This window comes from Moschus berezovskii, chromosome 18 (genome assembly GCF_049115385.1).
Source record: "Moschus berezovskii isolate FMDL1 chromosome 18, NW_MosBer_1.0, whole genome shotgun sequence".
NCBI lineage: Eukaryota > Metazoa > Chordata > Mammalia > Artiodactyla > Moschidae > Moschus > Moschus berezovskii.
This window is the reverse complement of record NC_142477.1, coordinates 14,349,790-14,370,922: the sequence shown is the minus strand read 5'-3', so window position 1 is coordinate 14,370,922 and position 21,133 is coordinate 14,349,790. Positions and strand designations below refer to the sequence as shown.

At 43.7% G+C, this 21,133-nt stretch overlaps 1 protein-coding gene across 1 annotated transcript in view; it reads right to left on the bottom strand.

Moving 5' to 3' along the window:
- The window catches only part of MARCHF6 (membrane associated ring-CH-type finger 6), a 76,394-nt gene extending 70,305 nt beyond the window's left edge, over window positions 1-6,089 (bottom strand). The window contains exon 1 of the mRNA XM_055422264.2: window positions 5,863-6,089. Within this exon, the coding sequence (XP_055278239.1) occupies window positions 5,863-5,881 (19 nt within the window). The 5' untranslated portion in view covers window positions 5,882-6,089. The remainder of the gene's footprint in view (window positions 1-5,862) is intronic.
- Between the last annotated feature and the right edge of the window lie 15,044 nt (window positions 6,090-21,133).

Genomic DNA, 21,133 nt, shown 5'->3' with positions numbered 1-21,133 from the left:
TTGCAGCATCAATTCCAATATTGCAGTGCTTTTACTTTTTAAAAATGTGTACCCTTTGGCAAAGGACAGCATTTTTTCTTTGAAACTGAAAAACCTCAGTGCATTGCAGAATCAGACTCCTGACAAAATGAGAAAAATATAAGATCTTCTCAAGCTCTGACGTTTAAAGATTTAATGAGAGAGCAGTATACCTAACAGAACGTCTTTCAAAAGTGCAATCAATTCTCTTAAACCCTGCCCCTGCTTTACCAACTAGGTTTACATAATATTCTAAATGCTATGTTGTCATTTCAACAACTTTCATAACATCTTCACTAGGAGTATATTTTGTCCTAAGAAACTACTTTCTTTGCTCACCCCTAAAAAACAACTCATTCGTTAATACTTTACCACGAAATTACAAAATTCAGTCACATCTTCAGGCTCCACTTCTAAATCTAGGCTTTTTGCTATTTATACCACATCTGCAATTACTTCCTCCACTGAAGTCTTGAACCCCTCAAAATCAACAAGTGTTGGAATCAACCTTTCTTCTAAATTCCTGTTGACATTGATGTTTTTACCTCTTCCTGTGAATCATAAACACTATCTTTTAAATTTTTTATTTATTCTTTTAATTGAATGATGGATGATTTACAATGTTCTAGTACAACAAATGTTCTTAATGGCATCTACAATGGTGAACGCTTTCCATAATGTCTTCAATTTACTTTGTTCAGATCCATCAAAGTAATCATTATCTCCATGGCAGCTTGCTGAAGCGACAGAGAATGAGATGATTAGATAACATCACCAACTCAATGGATATTAATAAGGGCAAACTCCAGGAGACAGTGAAGGACAGGGGAGTCTGGCATGCTGCAGTCCATGAGGTTGCAAAGAGTCAGACATGCCTTTACCACTGAACAACAACAACAAATGGCAGCTATAGGCTTAAGAAATTTCTTCTTAAATAATAAAACTTTGACTTTCCAAGTCAAAATTATTAGTACTTTTTGATTCACTTGCTACAGAATGGATTTTATTTGTCAGCAGGTATGAAAACAATATTCATCTCATTGCACATCTCCATCAGAACTCTTTGGTGATCAGGTACATTGTCAATGAGCAGTAATATCTTGAATCTTTTTTTTTCTGAGCAGTAGGTCTCAGCAGTGGGTTTAAAATATTCAGTAAACCATGTTGTAAACAGATGTGCTGTCATCTAGGCCTTGTTGTTCCATTTACAGAACACAGGCAGAGTAGAATTAGCATAATTCTTAAGAGCCTTAGGATTTTCAAAATGGTAAATGAGCAACAGCTTCAACTTAAAATGACCAGCTACATTAGCCCCTAACACAAGTCAGCCTGTCCTCTGAAGCTTTGAAGTCATGCACTGACTTGTCCTCTCCAGCTATTAAAATCCTAGTTGGCATTTTCTACCAATATAAGGTTGTTCATGGATACAGAAAATCTGCTCTTCAGTGTGACCACCTTCAAGAATTATCTCAGCTGGATCTTCTAGATAACTATGACTTCACTTTGCACTTCGCCATTAGAGACAACTTCTCTCCTTAAAACTCATGAACCAAGCTCTGCTAGCTATAAACGTTTCCTCTGCAGATTCCTCCACTCTCTCAGCCTTCACAGAACTGAAAAGAGTGAGAGCCTTGTTCTGGGTAGGCTTTGGCTTCAGGGAGTGTGGGCCTGGTCTGATCTCTCCAGACCACTAAGACTCTATTAGCAATACAGCTGCTTCTCTTTCTTATTATCTGTAATGTTCACTGCAGCAGCACTTTTTTCTTCAACAACTTTATCTTTGCATTCACAGCTTGGCTAGCTGGAACAAGAGGACTAATTTTCAGCCTAGCTTGGATTTCAACATACTTTCCTCACTGCTGCTGCTATGTCACTTCAGTCGTGTCCGACTCTGTGTGACCCCATAGACGGCAGCCAACCAGATCCCCCATCCCTGGGATTCTCCAAGCAAGAACACTGGAGTGGGTTGCCATTTCCTTCTCCAATGTGTGAAAGTGAAAAGTGAAAGTGAAGTCGCTCAGTCGTGTCCGACTCCTAGCGACCCCATGGACTGCAGCCCACCAGGCTCCTCCATCCATGGGATTTTCCAGGCAAAAGTACTGGAGTGGGGTGACTTGCCTCACTAAACTTAATCATTTCTAACTTGTGATTTAAAGTGAGAGACAGGCAACTATTCTTTCACTTGAACACTTAAAAGAGATCATTATAGGGTTATTAAACGGCCTAATTTCAATATTACAGTATCTTAGGGAATAGCGAGGCCGAGGACAAAAAAATGAAATGGCAAAAGCAGTGAGTGGGGCAGTCAGAAAACACACATTGATCAGTTTGCTCTCTTTGTGGGCACAGTTCATGGTGCCCCAAAACAACTGTTATAGTAGTAAATCACAGATCACTATAACAAATACAGTAATAATGAGAAAGTTTGAAATATGGAAAGAATTACTAAGATGTGACACAGACACATGCAAGTGAGCAAATGTTTTTGGAAAAACAGCACCTACAGACTTAGTGCAGGGTTGCCCCAAACCCTCAAATTGTTTAAAAAAAAAAAAAATCATTACAGAGCTCAATAAAGTGAAACACAATAAAATCAAGGCACACCTGTATTATGAGAATGATGATAAACCTGTTGGTTTTGCAAAAATAAAACTTAATATACTCAACACTTTAATACAGAACAATTAATATAAAGGGTCAAAATCTGGCAAATAATCAATTTTCTAACAATTCAGGGTTTTTACTACAAATATGAAACATTCTAAACATATAACATCATATACGGTACCATTAGGGGAAAGCAACAAGCATTTTTAAAAGAGATGGAAAAGTTAACACTATTTGCTGGTTGGTATTTCAGTAACAATCTACTCATATTAACACAATAAAAAAACAGATAAGTAAACAATATGTTCGGTGTTATTAACAATGAGTGATAAAATTTAAAGATTTAAAAAATTTTTATGTACTTTATCTTTAGCCATATTTCCAAGTTTCCTACAAAAAAGAAAGTTTCTTTTATAATCAGATAAAAACCCAACCACATTTTTTTTAATTTAAGAAATAACCTGTAACAACTCATTTAGCAAACAGAAGTTGCTTCCAAGCTTTTGGTATTTTCACTTTATCACTTTATCATGAAATCTTCTGTAATCCTCCTGCTCTTTCCAGCCTTTTTTCAAGTTACGTTTACATTAATTTGAAATTTTCAGAAGACTTCTAATTTGGAATTTTGCAAAATTAGGCATGAAAAGTATTAAAAGTCATTTTCATTTCATGGCTAACAGTATCATAAAACAAATGCAAAGTGAAACTTTGCCAATTATGTAAATGACTCATCTTATAAACGGAGTGACAAAAATTCAGTTATCTCAACATTAGATACAAGGTGAAAGTGAAAGTTGCTCAGTTGTGTCCAACTCTTTGTGACTCCATGGACTACAGTCTGCCAGGCTCCTCTGTCCATGGAATTCTCCAGGTAAGAATACTGGAGTAGTTAGCAATTTCCTTCTCCAGAGGATCTTGCCCACCCAGGGATCAAACCCAGGTCTCCTGCACTGCAGGCAGATTTTTTACCATCTGAGCCACCAGGGAAGACACAGGGTATCCACTTATAAATTTCTAATTCAAACATGAAGCCTGAAATATTTAACGTAACCACGAAGTCCGACAGGCCTGAGTTTGAATCTTGCCTCTGACACCGGTCAACTGTTATGATCCTGGTGAAATTACTTAATCATACTAACCCTCAGTTTCCTCATCTGTGAAAAGAGAATGCTACCTACCGATAAGTGTTTGTGTGTAAAATGTGAGTTGTGTGTAAAATGTTTAGTGAAGGGCATGCCATACATCAAGCCCTCAGTAAATGTTAGTTATTTCAATAGAGAACAGTGTTCGAGTTAGTACATAAACATCATTTATACCTCATCCTGATTATAATTTTACACAGAAAAGAAAAAAAAAAAAGAGTGCACTAAGAAGCACACTGAAAATATGTCTTCCACGATTCCACATAGACTGAGATTCTGCAATTCCTGAATCACCACTATCGTACGGTAAGTGGACGCAGGTACTAAGTGCATAAGCTCAAAGAATGAGAACGTAATAAAACATGCCGGTATATATCAAGTGATAAATCAATAAACACAAGTATTACTAGGTTGAACCATTAAAATTTGAACCCAAAAGGATGCATTGATGTAGAAATTTACACACTAGGACCACCTGTCCAAAAAAAGTCATTCTTAATCTCAGCAGTTTCACTTGACTGTTTCCAAAGGAGTATCCTGTGGCAATGACCTTTCACTCACAGTACATAATAGACACAGCTGAAACACAGTGAAAGGAAAACTATTTCTAATTAGGATACCTAGGTTTAAATCTTTCTCTTATTTGGGTGTGAAACCTGGACAAACTATTAAGATAACTAAAATAACTACCAATAACTTCCACATCTATAAAAGACAATAATTCCTACCTGCTCCACAGGGCTCTTAGTAAGATCAACTGTGAAGGCATGGAACTCTGCTTTGTAAACTGTCAAGTATAACATGCAAATATCATTACAGCCAAGGTTCTTTTATTATCCAAGGAAAGACTTCTTTAAAAAACGATACACTGATCCCCTCCACTCATTACATATATGGACAATATCACATTTTCCACCACTAATTACTGCATACCACGACAGTCCTCAACGATCTTCATCTAAAATCACCAAGAGTCACTATCTGAAAAGCTGAAAGACGCTTATCACATCCCCACATAAGATACGTCAAGCATAAATGTAGCTTCACTGATAACCGAAATAAGAAACAAATTAGTAAGTTCACGTATACACTCACTCACTATTCGATAGACTCTAGGAAGATAAAATGGCAACCCACTCCAGTGTTCTTGCCTGGAGAATCCCAGGGACGGGGGAGCCAGGTGGGCTTCCGTCTATGGGGTCACACAGAGTCAGACATGACTGAAGTGACTTAGCAGCAGCAGGAAGATAAAATTGCTTAAAAACAACCTAACTACCTTCACTGAATAAAGCAAATGCATGTCAACAGCCACAGATGTGTCTTCACTTCTGTATTCTGCCTCCGAGTCAGCTGGTGTCAAAGCACACACACTCACCAGGCAAACACACACACACAGACACAAATTCTGCTTATCGGTGTCAGGGGAGAGCACAAAATAAACTGCACCCAAACAAAAGGGAGTCTCTTCAGAGCCTTCCTGCTTCGAATAACCTCGCTGGGTCTGCTCCTTCCCCGTCAGTAAACAAACTACCGGCGGGGGCCACGCAAGCAGGAGAGTGAGGGCTTCACACAGGGGTCACTCGGCCGTCACCTGGCGAGGCGTTTCTCGCCAAGTTTCAGAGTCAACAAAGAACTTTCGTCGCGAAGGGGTCGGGCCGCTGGAACGGCCGGGCGAAGCGACGTTAAAAGACGGACAAAACCGAGTGTGCGGCGTGTGTGGGCTGCGGGGCGAAGGGCGGAGAAAACGCCCCCTCACCCCCGGAGCCGCGCCGCCGGCGCCCCCGCGGCTGGCGGGACGGAGTGGGGGCGTCGGGGGGCCACGCCGGCCGCCGCAGCCCGCTGCCCCGGCCCACGACCCGCGCGCGCGGGCGGGGAACGGCTGCAGGCGCCGCCGGGCCCCCTCAGGCTCCCCGCCGCCCCTCGCGCCCCGCCGCCGCGCGGGGCAAACGGCCCGGGCGCCCGCCCCGCCGCGCTCCCGCGCGCCCGCGCCGCTGTCTCCGCGAGCCCGCGACCCGGGCGGAGGCGGCCCCCGCCCACCCCGCCGCCTCACGCGCCGCCCGGGCCCCGCCGCCCTCCGCGAGCGCCGCCGCCTTACCTTCCTCCGCGGTGTCCATCTTGTCTGGGGGGGGGGCGGCGGTGACGCAGCCGCGAGGCTCCAGCGGCCGAGGCCGGAGCCTTCCGGCCGGGGCGGGGAAGGGGGCGGGGAGGGAGGAGGGAGCGGAGCCGGGCCCGGGCAGGTGCGTGTGCTCAGGTGCGAGAGAGGAAGAGAGAGAGAGGGGGGAGAGGGAGAGGGACAGAGGCTGACAGAAAGCGGGCGAGAGAGGGGAGGGGGAGGGGCGGGGAGCGCGGAGGGGCGCGGCCTGGACGGGGCGCGCAGGCGGAAGGGGCGGGGCGCCCCGCGACGCGTGGTGTCACTTCCGGCAGCGCCGCTGTGCGCATGCTCAGTGGGCGGCGGCCGCGGGGGCGTTGCGGGACGTTTCCTCCCCCGCCTCTCGACTCCCTCCACAGGCCGCGGGGTGGCCACCGTCGTGGGCCGCGGGCCACCTGGGCTTTGTCCAGAGGGCTGCGCGGCCGGAGAGGCCGAAACCGTAGAAGGAGGAGCTGAACTCTAATGACACCGACGTGGGGGGCGGGAGGGCGGCGACAGAGGAGGCACAGCGCCAAGGGAGGAGGGCCGCGGGAGCGAGCCCAGCACCCGCCGCACCGCGGTGCACCACACGGCCCGGCCTCGGGGCTGAAGAGCTACCTGGGCGCCTGTGAAAAGACGAGCTCTGCGCCCGGCTCCAACTCCCCTCTTCCTGCCCGAGACTCCGCTGTCTCGTGTCTGGGGTCGGTCCAGGAATAGGCGATTTTGTTCCGCACCTGTGGGCAGTTCTGATGCATGTTTTGAGGAAGTGCTAAAACGTCGTTAGTATGAGAAAGGCAAGTCCTAACTTTACCGAGATCCCTCCCTCAGGAGGCTTCATTTGACTGGAAGGACCGCTTCAATAAACTGCTTAGGCTGGAGGCTGTAACATCCGCCTCTAAGGGAAATTGGTTCAGACTGTGAAGTGAAAATGCCTCCTGCCTTGTTATTAAGGGGGCTTCCATGGTGCCTCAGATGGTAAAGCGTCTGCCTGCAATGCAGGAAACATGGGTTTGATCCCTGGGTCAGGAAGATCCCCTGCAGAAGGAAATGGCAACCCACTCCAGTACTCTTGCCTGGAAAATTCCATGGACAGAGGAGCCTGGTGGGCTACAGTCTATGGGGTCGCAAAGAGTCTGACACGACTGAGCGACTTCACTCGCTTTGATATTAAGTGTCTCAGCCATCAGCAATTTCAAGCCTCCAAATATGAATCCCAAACTGCAATCCACTGGATGTTGCTACCCCAACCCCGCCTTTCCTTTGATTGCTCAGGAGCTGGGGGAAATGCAAGGTGAATAAGGAAACGGAATTGACCCCCTGCCCCCCCATAGCTGAGGTGCATGTGAAAGGAATGAATTCAGTGAGCCCAGAAGCTTGCATCTTCCCAAACCTGGAATGCTAAATTCCTTAACTTGATAACCTGATCTTTGATGTTCAGACCGCGTGTTCCCTTGGTTGCAAACTTGTATACAGCCTGACTTCCCCACCTGCCTCCTTGGAGCAGTTTTCTCAGCTACTGAGATGCTGTCTCCCTGGCTCCAAGTCCTAAACATTCTCAGCGGGTAACTCTACTTTCAGGTTGTGATTACATCTTTTTAGTAAACAAGTTGTGCACAGGGCTTGATACATTGAGCTGTGGGTGTTTACCTGGCCAGAGGTGAATTGCTTCTGCCTGATGTAAGACAGCCCTGCCTGGGTCAGCACACAGCTTTCCTCACTGTAATTCCTGCTTTTTACTCTAAAGGAAGAACTGTCACACAGCATTGTAAATCAACCATACTCCAATTAAAAAAAAAAAAAAAAAAACTATTTAGAAAATACAAGTTATGTCATCATCTTTCAATTGCCTGAGTAGAACTAGAGATATTAGTAATCCCAAGAAAATATATTTTAAAGACTATGTAAATGAATTGCAAAAGTAAATTCAAGAATGCTAGCAATACTTTTTCTATCTGTGAGAGTGAAGGAATTGGGAAGATCCCCACTTCCTGCAAGCCTCATCGATCAGAATGAGACAGATTAAAGATAATGGAGGCCTTCCAGAAAGACAGAAGCCTTTGAAGATTAATGCCATTGATTTTTCCAGTCACTCATGTTGCCCAAGGTGGGAAAGAATTCAAATTCTTGATGCAATAATGGAGGCCCATTAATTTCAAGGGCTGACCTTGAGAATTGAACAGATTTAAACTTTTCCTAAAATATGTTTGGACTGTATTGTCTCCCAAGAAATTGTATCTGAAGGAGGCTCATACCTCAGTCCCCACTCCTCCCACCCAACATGTGGAACAGGCACATCCCCGCTAAGGCTTGTGGCAGGGCACGTCTCACTCAGCTCAGACCAGGGGCGCAGTTCACCACCACCAGTTCAGACCCAGTTTCAGGGGTCATACAGCAAAAGCGGGGAGGATTCTGAGAGGGAGACTTTGAGATTTACTGAGGGATGTGCTAGCAGTATGTCAGAGCAGGTATGTGAACCTCCAGGCAGTAGAACAAGATTAGAATTGGAGGAATGTGTGTGCTGTGGGGGGAGGGCTCCCCGCCTTTGTCTTTATGTCTTTCTGTGGTGCTCTAAGGAAAGTTACTTCAAGAATTAAGAACTGCCCCATCGTTTTTTTTATTCAGCCTTTGGAGTTTAAAGAGAAGAGTAATCAACATCTGCTGAGTCCTTACTATGTGTCAGGCAGTGGTCCTTACAACAGGGCCTTGGAAATAAAGTCACTTAGACATCGGATGCAGTTAACCGTTGACAGGAACCCAACTAAGCCCGTAGACAAAAGGGAGGAGTACTGTTGACATGAACAAACTGTGACAAGTGTAGTGGTCCAGTGGGCCTCTGGAACTGCTGGAACTAGAGTCCTCTCTGCCCGCACCCCTCAGCTCCGCTTCTGTTCTGTCTATCAGCTTCTTGCTGTCAGACCAGCTTCCTCCACGTGGAGGGGGACTGATGGCTCTCAAGGTCGTATCTTCAGCTTCTCCATCAGACAAGCTGAGGGTGACGCTCTCCATCCCCAAGTCAGTAATTCTCAGGGAAGGACAGTTCATTGGCCCAGGAAGGTGCCACATCCCTGAACCCAATGATGAGGGGCTGTAAGAATATGTATGCTGCCATTGAGCTCGGTTACTGAAGTGCAGAAAAAGCATTTCCCGGGAGAAAAGGGAGACCAAAACTATAGATCGGCATTATAGTTAGAATTCTCATTGTTTCCAAACAAGTACACCAAGATTGTAAAGAAATATTTTCATTTGCCACACTTTTATCCAAGGAAACCAATTAGAATTCATACAGAATTTCACCCTGAGAAAAGTTATTTTAGTCAAAAGAGACACGTAAAGGTATAGCATATATGTGGTTCTAGCCTGAGTGTGTGTGTGTATGTGTGTGCTACTCTGCCATGAGAATACTATAGTAATTCTGGGTTTCCATATAGTAATAAAATGAGCAACAGAGCTTGTGTGGGAAGACAACAGTATAAATTTTTGAGCACTAACTCTAACACACTAACAATAATTAATCCTAATCCCTATTATGAATGAACATTAGTAGCAGTCTTGTGAAGAAAATATTATACCCATTTTATAGATGAGGAAACTGAGATTCACAGTTGGTAAGTAACTTGCTTTTGGCCATATGTAGAAGAGGAACTGGAGAAGGCAATGGCAACCCACTCCAGTACTCTTGCCTGGAAAATCCCATGGACAGAGGAGCCTGGTAGGCTGCAGTCCATGGGGTCACGAAGAATCGGACACAACTGAGCGACTTCACTTTCACGCATTGGAGCAGGAAATGGCAACCCACTCCAGTATTCTTGCCTGAAGAATCCCAGGGACGGCGGAGCCTGGTGGGCTGCCATCTGTGGGGTCTCACAGAATCCGACACGACTGAAGCGACTTAGCAGCAGCAGCAGAAGAGGAACCAAAATTAAAGCAGAGGTCTCTCTGACTCCAAACCTCTGATTTTTAAACCTCACCTGTTTCCCATTAACAGCCATACTCTTAACAGTATCATTACACTCTCAACTTTTTACTGTGAGCCCGTGTTTATAGAAAATCCAAGACTTTGCAACAGTTGCACAGAATTGATGCTGATACAGTAATTAAGCAAAATGCCTTGCTATAAGCTTAACATTATTAACATCTACAAATTATTGAAGGCATTATCTTAACATTAAACTCTCCTTCCTTCCTGTTCTCCTGTTCCTCTTATTTCATCTTCCCTTCCATTTTTCTATTCCATTTATCTTCCTTTCCTGTGATGAGACACAACAGTAATTTGAGCAGGAACATGGGTGCTGAAGGGAGAGGCATGCAGGTGGCAGAGAGAGGGGGAGACTGGTGGGGTTGGGCAATTTATTACATTGAATAATGACGATCAGATTTTCCATTGTTGGAGAAAATACTGACGTGGAAAAGGGGAAGGCTAGGAAGAACCCTGAGTCTTGGATTGGAACTATAGGTATCATTAAGAACTCATTTTTAAACATATAAAAATATATACAGTTGACCTCTGAACAATGTAGGGGGTTAGAGGAACTGACACATCCCCTCCACGCAGTCCAAAAGCTGACTATAACTTTACAGTCAGCCCTCATATCTGTAAGCCCTCTTCTCTAAGAATAGACATGCAATGAGAACTTTTCTTCTTTCCTGCTGAAAGTTAAAATGTTACTTCTACTATTCCAGAGCCCCATGCCAAGGGGCTCAGAATAACTCCTAGTTACACTAAGTTCATTCTCCTAGTTACCAGTCACAAACTAGCTCAGTGGCGTCAGACATTTGCTATGACCTAACAAACTGAACTGAACTCGAAAATTGGTAGCTACTGGAGCATGGCTTCGGAGAAGGCAATGGCAAGCCACTCCAGTACTCTTGCCTGGAAAATCCCATAGATGGAGGAACCTGGTAGGCTGCAGTCCATGGGGTTGCTAAGGGTCGGACACGACTGAGCGACTTCACTTTCACTTTTCACTTTCACACATTGGAGAAGGAAATGGCAACCCACTCCAGTGTTCTTGCCTGGAGAATCCCAGGGACGGGGGAGCCTGGTGGGCTTCCATCTATGGGGTCACACAGAGTCAGACACGACTGAAGTGACTTAGCAGCAGCAGCTCATATCTGTGGTCCCACATCCTTGGAGTCAACCAACCTCAGATGGTATAATACTATAGTACGTATTTATTGAAAACGTCTAAGTGAACCCATGCAGTTCAAAGCCTTGTTGTTCAAAGCTCAACTGCATATGTATGTCTACAAATATCACATGTAATACATATCAGATATTAGGTACATATACTGGTAAATATATATTATGTATCTCACATGCTAGTAAAGTCATGCTCAAAATTCTCCAAGCCAGGCTTCAGCAGTATGTAAACCGTGAACTCCCAGATGTTCAAGCAGGTTTTAGAAAAGGCAGAGGCACCAGAGATCAAATTGCCAACATCTGCTGGATCATGGAGAAAGCAAGAGAGTTCCAGAAAAACATCTATTTCTGCTTCATTGACTATGCCAAAGCCTTTGACTGTGTCGATCACAATAAACTGTGGAACATTCTGAAAGAGATAGGAATCCCAGACCACCTGACCTGCCTCTTGAGAAACCTGTATGCAGGTCAGGAAGCAACAGTTAGAACTGGACATGGAACAACAGACTGGTTCCAAATAGGAAAAGGTGTACGTCAAGGCTGTATATTGTCACCTTGCTTATTTAACTTATATGCAGAGTACATCATGAGGAACGCTGGGCTGGAAGAAGCACCAGCTGGAATCAAGATTGCTGGGAGAAATATCAATAACCTCAGATATGCAGATGACACTACCCTTATGGCAGAAAGTGAAGAGGAACTCAAAAGCCTCTTGATGAAAGTGAAAGAGGAGAGTGAAAAGGTTGGCTTGAAGCTCAACATTCAGAAAACAAAGATCATGGCATCTGGTCCCATCACTTCATGGGAAATAGATGGAAAAACAGTGGAAATAGTGTCAGACTTTATTTTTTTGGGCTCCAAAATCACTGCAGATGCTGATTGCAGCCATGAAATTAAAAGATGCTTGCTCCTTGGAAGGAAAGTTATGACCAACCTTGATAGTATATTAAAAAGCAGAGACATTATTTTGCCAACCAAGGTCCGTCTAGTCAAGGCAATGGTTTTTCCCGTGGTCATGTATGGATGTGAGAGTTGGACTGTGAAGAAAGCTGATCGCCGAAGAATCGATGCTTTTGAACTGTGGTGTTGGAGAAGACTCTTGAGAGTCCCTCGGACTGCAAGGAGATCCAACCAGTCCATTCTAAAGGAGATCAATCCTGGATGTTCATTGGAGGGACTGATGCTAAAGCTGAAGCTGCAATACTTTGGCCACCTCATGCGACGAGTTGACTCACTGGAAAAGACTCTGATGCTGGGAAAGGTTGGGGGCTGGAGGAGAAGGGGACGACGGAGAATGAGATGGCTGGATGGCATCACCGACTCTGTGGACATGAGTTTGAGTGAACTCCGGGAGTTGGTGATGGACAGGGAGGCCTGGCGTGCTGTGATTCATGGGGTCGCGGAGAGTCGGACACGACTGAGCGACTGAACTGAACTGAACTGAACTGAATGTTATATATATGTTATATACATTTCTTAGTTCTGTCCCCTGAGAGGATTTCCATGCAGTGATGTCCCAGTAGCTGTGAGCACACTGAAAATACAGACTTTGGTCTCTAACACTATGCTCACTGAAAGGAACCAAGACTGTGTGATACCATAATGAAAGACATATGTCATTATACATGTGCTCAAACCCATAGAGTGACGTGTAATGCAAGTCATGGACTTGAGGTGATTATGATGTGTCAATTCTAGCAAATGTAGCAAATATATCATGGGAGAATGTTGATAAGGGGGGGTGCTATACAGGGAAGCCTGGTGTGCTAAAGTCCATGGGGTCACAAAGAGTCTAACATAACTTAGTGACAGAATGACAACAAATGCCTGGGTTCGTGGAAACCTTTGTGCCTTCCTCTCACTTTCTCTGTGAACCTTGCTGCTGCTTCAGTCGTGTCCCTCTCTGTGCAACCCCATGGACAGCAGCCCACCAGGCTCCTCCGTCCACAGGATTCTCTAGGCAAGAATACTGGCGTGGGTTGCCATTTCCTTCTCCACTGGCAATGCTTTGCTCAGAGGGTAAATTGCTGGAGACAAAGTCGGCCACACAAGTCACTCTTAGATGCTTGCGCGCTTTCCTGAAGGAGACCAAGAGGCAGGTTTCAGCCGTCAGTACCATCGTGAGCACCCTGGGTCCTTAAACTAATCTAAAAAAAAAAAGTTCAAAATTTTCCAAAATCAGATTTATATGGGGAAAAAAGAGGAACCAAGACTCTGAAGAAATGTCAAATTTTAGGGCTAGAGCAGGAAAACCAAAGATAAGCCTAGAACATTGTGAAGAAACTCAGGAAATGCCCCAAAATTGACAGGGGTTTGCTAAAGGGCCATAGAAACTGGCCCAAAGAGGCTCCCACTTGCCACACTGGGGACAATTTGAACATGAAAATACCCACTACAGTAATAGAGTATAGCCTGTTGAATGAAACAAGAATCCATGAGCTCACTGTGATATAGACCAGTAGGGAGAGAAAAAACTTCTTCCTCTGCAGTGGAACGCCACCCAGTAAGTGTAAAAAGGAATGATACAAACAGAAAAATCACTTACCAACCTGATAGTGGTCCAGACTGGAGTTGTCGATAAAGGTTAAGAATGGGTGACGTCTCAATGAGCAAGAGCATTTTAGCATGTTACTGCAACATTTCCCAATCATTCAAAAGAAAAATAATACCTTTACAGTGACTATACCAACATAACTATATGATCAAGGTTACCATCATCAGCTATGGGAAAGACTGACATAATGAGAAAATCAAAGTTGATCAGGAATGCATGCCTGAGTCTGAGCATAAGGACACATCCAATGGAACTGGGTTGAGTGCCAGTCTGCAGACCTGTATTCTCTTAAACTCTCGAGGACATGATAGACAGAATGACTGAGGAACAGTTCCAGATTGGAGGAGGCAGAAGAAACATGACCACTAATCACAATGTATGAAAATCCTGGACCGGAAGACCGGAAAAGACATTTTCAAGACAATTAGCAAAACTGAAATTTGAATAGGTTCTTTGAAGGATAGCGTTGCATCAGTGTTGATTTCTCGATCTCTTGAGGGGTCCTCGTTTAGAGAAATGCACATGAGAGTATTTAGGGGTGATGTAGAATCAGGTCTGAAGTTTGTAGTCAAATGGTTCAGAAAAAGACTAAATGTGTGTTTGTGTGTGCAAGTGTGAGAAAGACAGAGAAATGTTAAAAGCTGGTGAATCAGGGTGAAGGAATATGGGAGCTTTTTTGGACTGTACTTGCAACTCTTCTGTGAGTCTGAAATTATTCTGACATCATTTTTTCAATGAAAGTTGCTAAGTTCTGATAGAACTGTAAAGCAGTAGTTCTCAGATTTGGGGAATCTCAGCATAAGCACCTCTGACAGTCTGACAAAATCTGCAGGCTTTTTTCCCAGAAAAATTGCATAAACTGAAAATGTTGCGTACAGTTGTCTGAGAGTTCATGGATGCCTTCAAGTCTATGTGGAAACCTCAGGTTAAAAGAGTTTCTCATAAACCCACACACCTATGGGCACCTTATCTTTGACAAAGGAGGCAAGAATATACGGTGGGGCAAAGACAGTTTCTTCAATAAGTGGTGCTGGGAAAACTGGACACTTATGTGCAAAAGAATGAAATTAAAACACTTCCTAATGCCAAACACAAAGATAAACTCAAAATGAATTAAATACCTAAATGTAAGACCAGAAATTATAAAACTCTTAGAGGAAAACATAGACAGAACACTATGACATAAATCACAGAAAGATCTTCTATGACCCAGCGGTCAGAGTAATGGGAAAAAAAACAAAAATAAACAAGGGGGGCCTAATTAAACTTATAAACTTTTGCACAGCAAAGGAAACTATAAACAAGGTGAAAAGACAACCCTCAGAATGGAAGAAAATAATAGCAAATGAAGCAACTAACAAAGGAATTAATTTTTGAACTATACAAGCAGCTCATAAAACTGAATACCACAAGAGCAAACAACCCAGTCAAAAAGTGGGCAAAAGACCTAAACAGACAATTGTCCAAAGAAGACATACAAATGGCTAATAAACGTATGAATCAATGCTCAACATCGCTCCTTATGAGAGAAATGCAAATCAAAACTACAGTGAGATACCACCTCACACGGGTCAGAATGGCCTTAATCAAAAAGTCCATAGACAATAAATGCTGGACAGGCTGTGGATAAAAGGGAACACTTTTGCACTATTGCTGGGAATGTAATTTGATACAGCCACTCTGGAAGACACTATGAAGACTGCTCAAAAAACTGGGAGTAAAACTACTGTATGACCCAGCAGTCCTACTTCTTGGCATATACCCTGAGGAAATCAAAATTGAAAAAGGCCCATGTACCCCAGTGTTCATCACGGCACTGTTTACAATAGCTAGGACAGGGAAGCAACCTAGATGTCCATCATCAGATGAATGGATAAAGAAGCTATGGTGCATATATACAATAGAATACTACTCAGTTGTAAAAGGAATGCATTTGAGTCAGTTCTAATGAGGTGGATGAGCCTAGAGCCTATTATACAGAGTCAAGTGAGTCAAAGAGAAAAACAATGTATATTAACACATATATATGGAATCTAGAAAGATGGTACTAATGAACCTATTTGCAAAGCAAAATGGAGTTGCAGACAGAGAACAGACTTGTGAGCACGGGCGGGGGGAGGGAAGCAGAGGATGGGACAAATGGAGACAGTAACATGGAAGCGTAGGCACCATATGTAAAATAGCCAGGCAACAGGAATTAGCCGTATGACTCGGAACTCAAATCGGGGCTCTGTAACAACCTAGAGGGGTGGGAAGGGGTGGGAGCTGGGAGGGAGTTTAAAGAGGGCGGGGACACACATGTACCTGTGGCTGACTCATGCGGATGTTTGGCAGAGGACAACAGAGTATTGTGGAGCAATTTTCCTTCGACGCATGATACAGGATGCTTGGGGCTGGTGCACGGGGATGACCTGGAGGGAGGATATGGGGAAGAGGGAGGTGGGAGGGGGGTTCAAAAGGGGGAACACATGTACACCCAGGGCAGATTCGTGTCAATGTATGGCAAAAAACCAACCAATATATTAATGTAAAGTAATTTGCCTCCAATAAAAAAATAAATAAGTGAATAAGTTTGGAGGGAGGAAAAAACACAACTCATTTAAAGTATTGAGAAGATGATGATGTTCACTTCCCCTTTTAAGAATATAGCAGGCCAGGTTATTTAGACCAACAGTTGAAAATACTTGATAAAATGTTAAAAATATATTTGTAAAACCACTGATGCATTGACAAAAAATAGTAAAACAACTAACAGGCCAGAATGTAAGGACCTGATGTAAATGGAACACAGCCGTGACTTTTGCTCTGCAGATACAGGCAAACATTGAACTTGTGTATTGACAGATTCCAGGGGCAAGAATAACATCAAAGCCCAGAGCCTGCCCAAGGGGAAACAACTATTAAAAGACCTTTTACCGGGATCCTCCCCCAAGGCCCACAAAGCTGCTACCTCAAGAGGAGTAGTGAACCAAAAGTCGAGCCCCTCTCTAAAAGTTCTAGGAAAAGTTGGTTTCGCTGAGCCTTATGAAAATTGTACCCATGAACCAGCCCTGGCGTGGATTGCATCTCAAACTCATGACACCCCAGTGACCAAATAATCTCAAGCTGTAAACATCACTGAAAATGATCTTGTGCTGGTGGGACCCCTAAGGATCTGGCAGAAGCAAACACAAATTCTCTCCAGAGGAAAGCACTTGCCTTCTCGCTGCCTTAGTCTGCTAGGGCTGCCCTAAAAGAATACTACATAATAGGGGATTCAACAACAGAAATGTATTTCTCACAGTTATGGAGGCTAGAAGTCCAAGAACAAGGTGCCATAAAGGTTAGCTTCTCCTGAGGCCTTGCTCCTGGACTTGCAGATGGAGACCTTCTCTGTGTCCTCACAGGACCTTTCTCTGTGCTCATGCGTGTCTGGTGTCTCTCTTCCTGTAAGGACACCAGTTCTATTGAATGAGGGCCCTCCCCTTATGACCTCCTTTAATCTGCATTACCTCCTTAAATTCTCCATCTCCAAATACAGTCACACTGAGGGCTAGGGCTTCAACAAATTAAATTTAGGGAGCCAGCTCAGTCCGTAACACTAGCCTTCAAAGAACTTTCACAAATGGACTTACAAAGAAGTGGAGCTGCACATTAAACATGACCAAATATGTGTGTGAAGAAGAACATACAACAGATAACAGAACCCATCCAACAAGGACGTCAGATATGGGGATTACCAGACAAAGATTATAAAGAACCTGGGGGTTTGGTGGGGGGTGGGTAGGTTCAAGTGGGAGGGGACATATGTATCCCTAGGGCTGATTCATCTTGATATATGGCAGAAACCAATACAACACTGTAAAGTAAATATCCTCCAATTAATAATTTTAAAAGATTATAAAGAAATCATACTTACTTGGATCTTTTCTTAAAGTGATGGAATAATTTAAAACCAGCCATTTTAAGCCAGAATTATATCTTTGCTACCATTTAAACACACAATGAGAAACTTTATTTATCAAGAGATAAAGGTAATAATTTTTTAAGGTATGCACAAGCAAAATCTTCAGAGAATTCTGAACTTAGCGTAAATGAGGCTACATCTGTCCTTGTGCGTTTGGAAGTCTGTGGCCTTGGATCGTCAACAGCGGTGTCTTCACCCACCCCCAACCACCCGCCTTTCATTTATTGATGTTTCCCGTAGGCCAACACAGGCCTGGACATGTAGCAGTAAGTCAATAAATACTGGCTGAATAAACAAAGCGTAATTTTCCAGGAGATACTTCTTGTTGCTGAAATAGCAACATGTGTATGAATGCCTTTCTTAGCAAGAGATTCAATTATATGGCAGCTGAAATATCAACTGAGCAACCATGATGTATTAGGTTTGTGTGTCTGTACTTTATATCTGTTCTCAGTAATAATGAATTCAATTTCAATGCTTCAGACTGTCTCAACAAGGAGGTACATTGAATCAAATCAAATCATCGAAACAAAGTACCAAGTGTTTCTTATCCCTAACACATTCAGATACAACATTCATATAAAAATTACTTGCAATTTAAGCCAAAACTTTACTGAGATGAAGGCCCTCAAGACCAGTTTTTTTCCTGCCCATTTTATTATGAACATTTTCAAATGTTCAGATCTTGGAGAAGGAAATGGCAACCCACTCCAGTATTCTTGTCTGGAGAATCCCATGGACAGAGGAGCCTGGCAGGCTACAGTTCACGAGGTCGCAAGAGTCAGACACAGCTTAGTGACTAAACCACCAACCAAATGTACAGAAAAGTTGAAGGAATAATGCAATGAACACCTATATGCTCTCAGCCTAAATTCAACAATTATTAACTTTTAGTCATATGGATTTTTTAAAATAATTTTTTATTTGTTTGCTTGTTTATTTTTGGCTGCACTGGGTCTTCATGACTGCCTGTGGGCTTTCTCTTGCTAAGGCGAGCCAGTGCTACTCTCTAGTTGCAGTGCGTGGGCTTCTTATCGTGGCGGTTTCTCTTTTTGCAGAGCACAGGCTCTAGGCTACACAGGCTCAGGAATTGTGGCTAACAGGCTTAATTTCCCCACGGCATGTGGAATCTTCCTGGACCAGGGATTGAATCCATGTTCCCTGCATTGGCAGGTGGATTCTTAACCACTGGACCACTAGGGAAGTTGAAGCCATGTATTTTAACCATAGCGTTTTCCTGTGTCATTTGAAAAAAAATGTGTGTGAACAACTTTTTCCCTAAGCACTTTAGCATGTATCTCACAATTAATGGCCTTTAAAGCCATCATATCTAGAACCTAAAGTCTCTATAATTGTCCCAAGAATGTCTTTGATAGTTTTGTTTGATTTTTTCGAACAAGTATCCAACTGACCTTCATGCGTTGCTGTTGGTTTAAGCCTATGTAGTCTCCCTTAATCTAAAATGGTCCTTGTACTTTTCATTTTCCAATGACAATGCCTGTTGGAAAAAATCACAGGACAGTGGTTTTATACTATATTCTTCATTCTAGATTTGTCTGATTGATTTGTCCTGGTTTCATTTAACTGTTCCCTTAGCCTCTGTATTTCCTATAAACTGGAAGTTAGTCTAGAGACTTGATACAACTCAAGTTAAGAATCCGCCTGCAATGCAGGAGACCCTGGGTCAGGAAGATCCCCTGGAGAAGGGATAGGCTACCCACTCCTGTATTCTTGGGCTTTCCTTGTGGCTCAGTTGGTAAAGAATCTGCTTGCAATGTGGGAGACCTGGGTTCGATCCCTGGGTTGGGAAGATCCCCTGGAGAAGAGAAAGGCTTCTGGTCTGGATAATTCTATGGACTGTATTGTCTATGGGGTGGCAAAGAGTCAGACAGGACTGAGCGACTTTCACTGTCAAGAAGAATATTTCAAAGCTGATGTGTTTTTCATATGGTAGCACATCAGGAAGCCAGAATGTCAGGTTGGACCATGATTACTGAGTCGATCAGTTGGTTGAAGTAATAGTTACTGAGTCTCACCATTCGTTAATAATCAGTGGAGGAGGGACTTCCCTGCTGGTCCAGTGGTTAGGACACTGTGCTTCCAATGCAGGGGCCTTGGGTTCAATCCCCAGTCATGGAACTAAGATCCCACATGCCTGTGGCACAACCAAAAGCATATCTTTATTATTATTATTTAGGCTGTGCTGGGTCTTCCTTGCTGTCAGGCTTGTCTTTACTTACGGCTATCACGGGGTACTCTTCAGCTTGATGTCTGGGTTTCTCTGCGGTAGCTTCTTTTGTTGCAGAGCGGAGGCTCTAGACCACAGGCTCGAGAGTTGTGGCACACAGGCTTAGTTGCTCTGTGGCATGTGGGTCTTACCAGACCAGGGATTGAACCCGTGTCTCCTGCATTTTGGCAGGCAAATTCTTTACCACTGATCCACCAGGGAAGCCCCCCAAAACATATTTTTTTTAAGTAAAAACAAAATCTATGGAGTAAAACATGAAAGCTATCATCCTTCACTTATATCTTTTTCACGAGGACAACCAAATTTTTAAATTATTCTTTAATTTGAGAGTGCATGCTATCATTAAAAATATTCTTGTTGATATTCACAATGACAAGTGTATTTTTGCAAAATCTCCTAAGCTCTTTATTAAATTCTCCTGTAATTTTCCCAATGAAAGACAATCTTGTTCTGCTTGTGTCAATCTCCTAATCCTTGTGAAGAAAGAATGAAGAAAGGAAACGAGAGAGAAAGAAAGAGGAAGGAAGGCCAGAGAGAGAAAGAAAGGCAAACCACTGTTGACTCCTACAGGTCTTCCCAAGGGACAGCATCCTGACTGTCCTTGTGATGTAACTGGGCCTTGAAAGTTCCCTCTGAAGAGATCAATGGTAGAAAATGAGAAGTTGAGTGTAAGTCCCACAAATTTAAATTGAGTTACCACGTCTGACCTTATTACTCAATGAAGCAGCTAAAGGAGATGCTCTATTTGGTACCATGGCCACAAGAGCTCACCCACATGCCCCTCGATGACTGTGAAAGAGCAGAATGTGAGGAGGACCACAGAGGACGTGGCACAACAAAGGATTCTGTACTCTCTGCTGTAACTTCAAACAAGTCAGTAAGTCCTGGGCAAACACGGCTGAACCCTGGGATGAAGCAAAGTGTCAGCAGGCGAGCTGATGGCTAACAGAGACCAGAGTCCATTGCAGTCAGCAGTTGGCACAAGTTCTGAGATTGCAAATAAAGCCAGGAAAGAAGCTGAATCTGACATTCCCTCATTCTGCCAACACAGAAGACACAGTGCAAACACCTGCCCATACATTTCCTCTTCGATAGGTCTCCCTTCCAAAGCCAAGTATGATTTCTGAGGGGTAAATACTGGGCTTCTCCACCATAGGATTTCTGAGTGCCTTTAATCTATTTAAATGTGTTGATCCACAGAAGGGGGATACGGTCACCAGTGTTGTTCACACACCCTTGATCACTGAACTCTTTTTCTCAGAGGCCGTCTCACACAGCTGGAGTGCCTGGGCATGCACTCTGCAAAATGCTGAACCGTACAAGCCCCAAGGACTCCAAGGATAAATGGAC